The 11,318-nt window shown below is 39.8% G+C and overlaps 1 protein-coding gene across 1 annotated transcript in view; it reads right to left on the bottom strand.

The window, feature by feature from the left end:
• Positions 1 to 227: 227 nt before the first annotated feature.
• The window catches only part of BCL2 (BCL2 apoptosis regulator), a 501,592-nt gene continuing 490,501 nt past the window's right edge, over positions 228 to 11,318 (bottom strand). The window contains exon 2 of the mRNA XM_069219442.1: positions 228 to 9,474. Within this exon, the coding sequence (XP_069075543.1) occupies positions 9,340 to 9,474 (135 nt within the window). The 3' untranslated portion in view covers positions 228 to 9,339. The remainder of the gene's footprint in view (positions 9,475 to 11,318) is intronic.

Raw genomic sequence — 11,318 nt, 5'->3', positions numbered from 1 at the left:
TCTGAGCCCCTCTTCCTTGTGTGTTAACGCACATATGCTGAACTTTGTACATATGCGTGAAAGCGAGTCTATCTGGCTTAATAAATTCACGTATGCGCTGTGAATCATTAGTCCACTGGGCTGATGCAAATTCAAATTTATGCTAACAAAAAATGTTTTTTGTTATTAACCCATATCTCGTTTTTCTGGGACCCACCAAATTCTCATAAAGAAGAAATAAATCACACTTCAGACACAGCAGCATTTTTAATTTAGTAAAGCATGACCAAAAATATTCTACATTGTAAAATGGACTACAGTATACAAATAAAAAGATGACGAGAACGCACTTGCATATACATGCATAGCAACCCACACAAACAAAACAGCCGACAAATGGAGACTGCATATCAGCATTGAGCAACGCGTTTAGCTTATACAAGAATTCTTCCCACCTTTTTCATTCTCCTTCAGTTTCAGTAGGTTTAAACACATGACATTGGTTCAGTAAAACGAGTTGGAAACCTGTGATGTAATGCAAGGTGCTATTTCTTCTAATACTTGGATTGTTGAGTGGTATATCAGTTTGGTGGTTTGAGTAGATGTCAAAATCAATTAAGAACTTAAATCAATGTTTTCAAGGTAAGGCTTGTCCTCACATTGTTCTGAATGGGGGTTCAGGGAAGGGGATGGAATTGAGGTCAATTCGTCGAAAATTAGCTTCAAAAGAAGCAAGCAGGAAGTTGGTAGAGTTCCAGCACTTAAGCTCTCATTTGCAGTTGTTCATTAAATCAGGGGGTAACACTGCAATGAGATAGTAATGTTACTGCATATCCGGTATTACCTTAGGATCTAGAGGTCAAGCATAAAAAGTGGAGCTGGGTGTGCAGTACAATGGATGGTTCATTATTTGTACTGGTCAATCAAGTGTGTCAAAAAAATATGCTGGAAAATGAGTCTTTGTGTTTTTCCTTTTGCAGTTCACGATATGCAACTCCATCATGTCTGTACAGCATGGTTCAGACCCTGGCAGTATTCTGCCACACTTCCATTGTACGGGGGCTCGCTTGTACTCCTAGATGCTGTATCTTGGCATTGATGCATCTAGCAATGATACTACTTCAACTTATTTCAGCCAAAAATGTTGTTTGTGCGTATGTAAAATGGCCACAAGTATAAAAGGAGTTAGCTTGCCAATGGTAACTTTGTAATCATCTATCATTCGTTGACACAATATTTCAATACTGATTTTGTTTCTGGGTCACAGTCTTCGTTGAGTTTATGTACAGGTTGGGTCCTGTGAGCAACTTCCTAGTTGTACAGTTTCTACAAACTCTTTGTTTTGATAGGTACGGAGTTCGTGACCATCTGTCACTCAGTAATCCCTAGACACTGCAACTGACACTCCTAAGTGTATGGTAGCTCCACCTTCTTGTGCTTATGTTATAAATCTACTGCATCACAAACATTATAAATACATAGAACAGGTGCCAATGGCCTGATATCTGCAAAAAGTCTCTTAATGAGGCTTACACACAGGAGACCCTCTAGGAAACCTCCATGATCAGACTGGCTGTTCACCAGGTTTTCTGCAATTTAATTACACTAGGAGAACATAGTAAGGGGTGGGTGGTGATTTCCCTGGTCCCTGGACCTAGTTCCTTTCAGCAGATCGAGGATCACTGAATGGTCAAATGTTAGCTCAACTGGTGCACCTTCTGAGGACTACCCGAACAACCTAGCCTTAACACTGTGACACCATTGCATTAATAACTTTAACAACTGCTTAGTAAAATTATTTCAGATGACACGTGGACATAGCAGACTGCATGTTTTATGAATTAAAATAATGTTAACAGGTGATTTGTTCATAACCAACACTATCTCTTTGATCCCGTTTTGCCACTCTGTTTTCCACTTAGGCCATTGCTATAAACTGCCATCTTGAGTTGGTTAGAGTGCCTTTTTGCTTAATGGTACATCGGCCATTGTTCCTGTTTTGTGACTTCTGAGTGGTCTTTGTATGTGAGAGCAGGTCTCTTCTCAATGACTAGTCTTCCTATTCTAGCTCACCATGCATCTTTGACAGCATTATCCTGTGCTATTATTTTGGTCCTGTTTCCATAGAGCTCTTTCTGGAACAACTGTATGTTTAGGAGTTATGTCAATCCCCATGTTTGAACAATGGGACCCTAACATGCAGCAGGGAAATCAAATTGTACATGGTGAGTCCTGCTTCCAGCATGTTTCACTATACCCATACTAAGCTTCTTTGTGGAAGCCTTCCTTTGAAAGGTGAACTGCTGGCACCATCAGAACATAGAACTGACTTCCACTATGGGTTACTTTAATGGGCTCATGCTTTTTTTTCATGAGGTTGTTGTGCCCCAAGCGAATAATAAACACAGTGGTCTATTTAGCCCTTATGAACTGCTGCCTGATTACATACTGAAGAACTGACTACCCCATGTGCGGCTTGCCAATCTTTCTCACCCTGATCCGACTAAGGTAAACCTACACATTTAGTTGCCTACATGCACACTTCACTCAGTTCTTGCATGGAGTAAATCACCATGTAACATTGGTGAGACAGAAAAAAATAAATTAGCAAGTTATTGTGTTTGCATCCAGATTCCTTCTTTCATTTGTTTAACATATCTGATGGTCAACTACTGTTTACATGACCTGCATTTGATTAACATTTTCACATGGTCAGGCACCTAAACCCCAATGAAAGCTGTAGCTGGGGCCCCACTTGAAAATTAGGGTTGAAAAAAGATGTCACTAAGCAGCTCTCTCTCTCTAAATCTGCCACCATCATATCCTCATAAAATTGCATTTCCCTAGAGGGTACCTATGCAGATAAAAGAACAGATATGTCCTCCTCAACACGTGAAAGGGCTGACCCAAGAGCTCCATTGGAAAGCATCTCATGCCACTGTGTTTGTTCATGATTATCAATTTACATAATCAGGTTTGGAGAACTTAATTTACAGTCTTGCCTATTGCCCCTCTAGTTCTACTCCATCAAGTTCAATATTTTTCTGCATCTACTTTACAATGGGGTACCAGGCCGCTTATGTGCAGTGCTATTAAGATGGCTATTATACTTTTTTTTTTAAATAAGCCCCACACACAACATAAGCTACCCAATCTGTTTCTCTTGTTCACTAATGCATTAAAGATCTTGAAATCAACAGATGTTGGGCATGGCCTTCTGGACATGCCCATGATTTTATAGTTGCCCTAAGGGGTCAACTTTACTCAAAAACTGATCCCTGTCAAGCTTTGCACAGCATTTGATCCCAGTAAAGTTTAATTACTAAAACGTAGGCCTTTGAGTTTCTTCCAGACCACCACTGAAAATGATCAATCATTGCCCATGGCACTGGCAATGGAATGCGGGAAAGTGAGACACAACCACAAGTCGCCCTGAGTTGAAAAGTCTTGGAGCCAGGATAACGTGTACCAAGAAACTCAAATTGCAAATTAATTCTCAGAGAGTGTTGAGTAGAGATATTAATTGGTTTAGCAAGGCTTTTGTCAGCACAGGCTTTAGCTATTCCTTTGGAAGCCTGGAACCTCCTTACACAAAATCAGGCAAAAAGACCAAACATGTCAAAACTGGTGACAAGCTTTGACTTCTTTTAAGGGCTAAACGGTCACCAGTGTGGCCAAAAGGGTAAACAAGTCTCCTCTGCCAACCAAACATGGCTAGTTTTAGCTGAGGAGCAAGAAATCATAACGACCCCCAACAACCGCCAGCTGTGGCATATGCAGGTTCCATTCCAAAAAGAGGTAAAAGTCTCAAATTGGAAACAGGAGACTGAAAACTAATTTGGAGCACATCTTTACACAGATCTGGAAACCTATTACGGTACAAGTCGTAATATACACCGAAAGCAATCTTTATGCACATTTAGCAGCACTACCCCAATGTTCCTAATGCTTTATCAAATTCTGTGCTGATCAAACAACATAGCTCCAGTGCGAAGGATTTATACTTGGAGTGCCTACAACATGTATGACAACAGTTACTGCATGCTTCTTCTGGACCTTCGACAGGGCTGATGTCACAAAACTCTCCATGAGTAGAGTGGCAAAGGAGCCCGCAACAATGGCAATACCTTGAGTACTTTTTAACTCTTTCAAGCATGATCTCTATGAGCTTCATGGCACACTGGATGTTTTGCCACCAAATATCGATGGAACTACTTATTTTTTTGTTGTCACTTGTGTTTTCCTTGTTCAATGGCCTTGCTTAACTGAAGATAGGGCCTTGTGCCACTACTAAAGTTTAAGGTGGGTTTTCATGACAGTGTTCCATTTCTTAAGTACTTACATTTAATGAACTGCTACTCAAAATTGAGGCCTGGTCCACACATTGAGCACTATGCTTTCAGCTGGTTGGCTGGCCAGTACATGCACATACCTTCTTTTGACCTTCCAACATCAAGTTTTACTGCCTTAGTGGGCAAAGATGCTCCCCCGCCTTTCTCCGATAACACTAACCTTCCTCTCTGCAAAATAAAATACCCTGTCACTCTATAAATCTATCTTATCCCTGTTCCCAAGAACTGGACTCTAAGTATCCTACATTTTTGTCACCCTTAAGCTAGGAACCCAAAGTGTTTAAACACCAGCTGTTTATCCATTTGCTTCTCTGTATGTCTTTTTCCTAATGAATTCTCTTAGTAGCAAGCAGTCAGTTTAATTAAGATTACATTCTTACAGCCTTTTATGGGTAGGTTTGCCAATATCCATTTACATTCTCGTCTGGGCATCTGGCTAAAAAAAACAATGTATGCTGCCCTAAACTACCTTCCTATGTGGCTAGCGCATTGCACTTTAGGTCAGTGCACCTCCCTGCAGAACATACTGTTACCACTACTCTAAAAAATATATAGACTGCGTTTTACCTCCGCCCCAAAAAAAAATTACTCTCTCACTTCATGCTATTGGTTATTTGGGTGTATCCTTCCCCCTTCACTGAAGCCAAGGAGAGACTATTTTTCATCTAAAAAGCATATTCAGACACTTCACATTCAATTCTTTGCCATGTATGCATTGTACACCTAAACCAATTCCTTTTCCACTACGTCATAATTTTTATTGACATAGTTATCTCTGTGTATTGGGGGTGAGCACACATCACAATAAAGCCAAACCTACCGGCTTTGCCAATACTTGCTTTGTGCCTGAATATATCTGCAGATTGAACTTTACCGCTCCCACCTGCCATCAAGAACAACTACCCCACTAAATAGGAGTACTGAGACTGCTCTCTGAGGCAGTAGGAGCAGAGCAGCAGATAAAATTAACTCAAAGTTTTCTAATCAAGCATACTACACTATTACATTGAATTTTTCATCACTAGATTCCCTCTATTACTGTCAGTTTGTGATGGCGCACTGAGCCATATTGTTATGCATAGTAGTCAAAGTCTGTGGAAAATGCCAGAGGATTTGTACAGTTTTTTTTATCTTTGTACTTAAATAAGCTTGCACTTCCAAGGTTAGAGATTAATGCATCTCATGTTATACTGTGACCTCCCAACATGCCAACATTGTAGCGATATGAGTAAGCTTCCTCAGTAAACAAAACAATAGTTAACCCCTCAAGCAGCCATTTTGTTTTGCCTGTTATTGGATATCGTACTGAAGCAGCTCACGGTTCTCTTTTCACCAGACTTGATGCTCAGGGAGCTCATCCACGACACGGGTCGTACAGTAACTGAAATCCCTTGTAAAGTTATGGTCTCTTTTTTCCTTGAAGTACTCAATTTTGCAGCTGCTGTGAACTGGATGATTCCAGTTACTGAATTTCATCTTCCAAGTGCTGCTGGCTAAATAAAAATTGGAAAGCATTACCAAAGTTAATCAAACTCTGCTTTAATCAAAACAGACTGCGGAAGCTGCAGAGGAAGGAAGATGTCAGGAACCGGGGACACGGGAGAGAGTTTTCCTTGGTTGTATAGACAGTGACTGCAGGAGATTGCAGACGTTTTTCCTGCTCTGCTCGATATTGGAACCTCATGGAGTTACAAAAGACAAGAGCACAAAAAGCAGGAATTAGGAGATATGATGGTGCAATGGTCTGGCTGATAAAAGATCTATCACAGGACACACACCAGCCTATGCGGGAGAACCATTTACATTCATTGCATTAACAAATAGCGATAACAAGTACCCATAGTTAGTCCCCATAACATTAATTTCAACAGAACAATGACCTCACCCTGTGTTGTCTGGAAAATGTTGTCAGTATGCTTGATTGGTTGCATGTACACTATGCCCACAATGCTCAATGGACCAATCTGTGTCATCTAAATGGATATTTTGCAAATTGTTTAAAAGCTGTATCCAATGGCTCGGATCTTGTGATTTGCAGATAATGACTTAAGTGCATACTAACCATTGTACAAGTGACAGGAAAATACACAAAGTGCATTCATCCACTTTTGACCATGGGAAATGTATCCGTTTATGCCTCAACATAAAAATAAAGAGACTTCAAAATCTCCTGTCCTGGAATACCTCCTTGTAATCTCTGTTGGTTCATTAACCTCAACATACTATTCTGTTGTTGTCGCTTGAGTTTGCGCCAACCATTGGTTACTTTTTGACCCTCCTTTGGCGCAAGGGGTTGCCTAAAGCATATATTACACTATCAACAAAGCACATCATTTGAACATATGAGTAGCACAGCTTAATATGCATGCAGTCACATCAAGAACTTGCTTACATTCAACATTTCTAATAAGTCATAAAAAAATCAACGTTGACAATGAATCGGCAACAATACTGCATGCTGACATTCCTTCCAGAAGCATGGGAATAGAGGACTGTTACCTACATGAAAGCTTAATTTAAAAAAAATACGCAAATTAAGGATACATCATTCTGACAAATGTTAAAGAGGGCGAAGGGATGGGGAACAATAGAGGAAGGAATCATCCTGCGGTAACTGAAAGGCAACCATATCACAGGCCATTAAGACTACACTTCGTGTCATCCGTAAAGCAGCTTTTTGTTACTCACTGTGAGGAGCAACCTACAAAAATAAACTCCTTTGAATCTATCCTGATAGTGTAGCAGCAGAGGAATTTATATTGCATTGTTAAGAGTTTTCTGTTATGTAAACCTACCACAAAATAATTTTACATATTGGAATAGCACAAGTTAGAGACAAGTCTTAAGTTACTTTCAACAGATGCCAATGTGCTATGAACTGCAGAGATGCCAGTCTTTGCAGCGTGTCGTAGTATGTGGTGAGATGTCAACTTGGTGACAGTCCTACAACTCTATGACTACGCTAAAATAAATAAAAAAAGAAGTGCCATCAAAGAGGAAGCCACCATCGTTTACCCTGCTTCCCACATATTATTTTTTCATTTAGCAACTATTACAGTTAAAGACTGACTATGAATTAGTAGAGCACTCAATGTAGCCTTGATAAATATCTTCAACACAAAAATATTTTCTGTTAAAACTGTGACAATCATGCTTACTCGGAATAGGTTATGTGTCCCAGTTAAACAGCACAACATATATGCACAGTTCTAAACTAATGAGCAGCTTTAAGAAGATAAAGTCACTTATTTTGTGGATGACTGTGGTTCTCAACCAGTGTGGCCACGTGACAAAAGAGGATCCTGTCAATGTTTCTGAGTGGGTCCTGGGACAGGTTGTGAAAGAAGAAGGGGGGCTTGAAAAAAATATGCAAAATAGAAGCAAACTCACTGTGACACCAAAGAAACAAAACATAACAAAACAAAATCATAAGCAAAATATGCATGTATATTTGCATAAATTATGTACCCTCCCCAGGCAACAACTCTTTCATTATTGGCGTATGTCCATGAAAATGTGACAACCGCATTACACATTATGTTCCCAGGATTTTCTGAAGACATTGCTGAGAGTGACTAAGTTGTCGTTTGCCATCTTGGATCTATATTTGTAGACAAGCTTCACTTCTACAATACTGAATTTTGCTTGTTCCATTCAACCAAAGCTAGACAGTGTTTTTAGTCACTTCACAACTTCAGGCGTTGCATAGCCACAGTATGATACATGGCCTCAAACATAATAACTGGATCCAAGAAGGAGGTAAAATTATACAATGGAAGGTGGGCTGCACATTGGATGTGGAATACCGACTTGTTAGACTCTATCTGAACACATTTTCAGACAGTATCAATATGATCACAAAGTTTGACGATCGTCTCACTTCTTAGATGAAGCTATGTCAGAATTGGCTTTTTCATAAAATCTGGTTTGTTTGCAGTTATGGGGGTGGTCTCTTTATGGGACATCTACAAGAATAACTGGACTGCAGACAATACCCCCATTGGTCTCCTCTGCTGAGGAAACACGATGCAAAAGATGAGAGAAGGTATTTGGTTCGATGCATTTGTTCTCAGTGCCCAGGAGATACTGAACTTATTTTACAGATGATGTACTAAAAATACTTCGCTTTGATGAATTGTGTTAGACTTGAATGTCTATAGCAGTTGTAGAAGGAACCCGACTGTAACATTGAGAATATGTGACCTTGAGAAGGCGCATATACAGAGCAACAAGTAAAAGTGATCAGTTCCTGGCTGTCAGTGTGGCTTTTCAGCCGCCAGGACTCTAGGTTGCATTTGATTACAAACAGTAGAAGTTTTTGGATTTCATCCTGGCAGGAAATGTCCTCCTCATTAACTCTGTGACATTGTAGCAGCTTCTAATCCTTGGAATCTAGTTGTTGTGCTTGTGTACTCTAGATCTGAGCTCAAGTGGAAATTGAGATGACATGATGGGCTTTGATGGTGTTGTTTGCAAACAGGTGGTGTCTTTATCTGAATACTGGTATAGATAGATGGCTTGAAAGCAGTATCGGCTGAGAGCCAAAGACATGAACCAGCCTTCATCATTTGCTACTTGAAGTCCGTGCCATGACAAAAGACAGAAGAATTCTGTCGCTTCTTACTTTGGTAGCTACAGCCTTCTGCAGGTACAAAACCAAATTACCAGAGAATGTGTGCCATGTGAATATCGTCTGCAAGCTTCTGGAATCAAAAATAATCGCTTTTCTAGATATGCACATGAAATATTTTATGACACAGCACTCTAAAAGGAACACAATTAGAAGTTTGGGACAGAATATTTCTATGCTGCATTTCGGTGAAGACCCAATGGATGTGGATGTGAAGCAAGAAAATACTTAATAAATAAATAAATGAAATGTAAAACAAAACATATAAAAATACATCTTTGGCAGTAATAGCTGGTATCTAGCGCTGACTGTTGGTCACTGCAAGAATGAGTTATTTTCTGCTGAACTTGCAAGGATCTTTCCTCTAGTGTGCTGGCTTCACTTATGCCCTAGGTAGGCGCCAATGGTGATGCAAGCCCCAAGGACAGCCAGGCTGAGGAACATCTTCACTGAGATCCACGAGGAACTGAATCCAGGCCTCGAACTATTTCCGTACAATTCCACAAAGGCCTCCTGTAATGAGAAAAAATATAATATTCAGATACAACTAGGATATGCCTTATTTTTTAAAGAAGATATGATGGCTCTAAAGCATTGTGAACAACTTTTCATTCCTGCGACCCTATATTCCTATAAAATGACACGTTTTACAGTGCTGCAACTCCACTATATTACTTTCCATAAGTGCTAAGTTGGTTATGACTAATCAGTGATAGACGAGGCCCTAAAATTTAACGGCATACTAGCCATGTATCGATCAAACAGTGACTCCCTACCCTAAAGGCTGAAAAACCCAGGAGAATCTCGATGGCATCGATTCGCAAAACACTTTGGTTACATAATGTCATCTTAGGTGTGCACACTGTTCATTTTGCACATGTAATATCATATCCACATTCACAGATTAACAATTGACTGAATGTCACAATTACAAAGTACACATGTGATTGATGAAATTCTGTGACTATGGTGTAATTTTCACACTTCTCAATTTAGTGATGGAGGATTTTGTGGACATTTGTGAGTGGGCCTGCCAGCAAAAGTAGGTGATCATATTCAAACCTGTATGTTTGTCGGTGAGTAAATACCTTTTATGGGTAGCTTCCCTGTCTTGAAATGTTTGCAAACCCACTCCTCCGGTGCTTAATTTGTAAATAAAAACACACTGGAGCACAAAACCCTCCTCTTAAACACGCGGCTGCTGCAGTTAAATGTGCGAGCACGAAATACTGAGGCATTGTAACCCTGAAGCCATCTATTTAAAGCCACTCCCTGCCCCTTCAGCTCACTCCTACAGCTTTCTCCCTTTGTGACGCTTTTTCGCTTTTCTCTTCCTCCGTCTTTCCCATATGTGTCTTTTGCTCGCAGTAAATGCTTGATGCAGTGCCGACTCTCAAAAATAAGTGCTGGTGCACCGCAACGGAAACAACAGGCACAAATTAAGCACTGCACTCCTCACAAGGGCAAGAGAAAGAGTATTTCCATGGTGGCTTGTGGAAATGGAGAACTAGAGAACAAGGTTTTTTCACAGCACAATAAATATATATTTACATTTAGTAAAACACAAATATTGAGTAAGTCAAAGCACAATTGAGTCACATTTACACACAGCTGTTTAACCTGCATATCCTGCATGCAATGCAGACTTTTTGACCCAAACTTAAAAATGCATGCCAATAATAAGCGACAGATGTTGAAAAAAAAAAATGTAATTATCTAAAATTCATACGTAACTTGGAAAATCTCTGAGTTAATGCATTAACTGCAGACGGCAAAAGCATGAGAGAGCGACAGTCTGCTTAGTTTCCATCTTATTCAGTGTGCATTCCTTGCATTCATTTTGAAAAATTCCAATTTATATATATGAACTTTAGATATCACAAGAGCAAAAAAATTCCAGCACACCGCTCTGCTGGTGCAACTCTTCATGATTCTGCCCCTATGTTAAAAAATCTCACTTTTTGCACCAGATGGCCAGTGCAAACGTTGATACTCATTTGTTGTTATAAATACTGATTTTGCTCCGGTTGATCGGTCTGGTGCCTGATACTGACTTAACAGTATGTCAGTTTACTTCTAAAGACAGTAATTAAACAATAATTTTAATAAAAGCATTTGCTCCAGGTGTTTATACAATTTGGGTGCACCCTTATACAAACAAACCCCACGGATGTCATACTGCAAACGACAATATCACACCTGCAAAGGACTCGAGCACTCCATGTAATCCAATTAATGTACAGAAAGCAGGAAACAAAGAGTTAAGTGTCTACAGGGCACATCCAGCAAGTTAAACGTTTTTTTATGAACTGAAAAGTGGAAAAAGCTGTTCATATTAATACAGCCTATGGGTGTGC

This window comes from Pleurodeles waltl, chromosome 2_2, assembly GCF_031143425.1.
Source record: "Pleurodeles waltl isolate 20211129_DDA chromosome 2_2, aPleWal1.hap1.20221129, whole genome shotgun sequence".
Taxonomy (NCBI): Eukaryota; Metazoa; Chordata; class Amphibia; order Caudata; family Salamandridae; genus Pleurodeles; species Pleurodeles waltl.
This window is presented reverse-complemented; position numbering and strand designations above follow the sequence as displayed.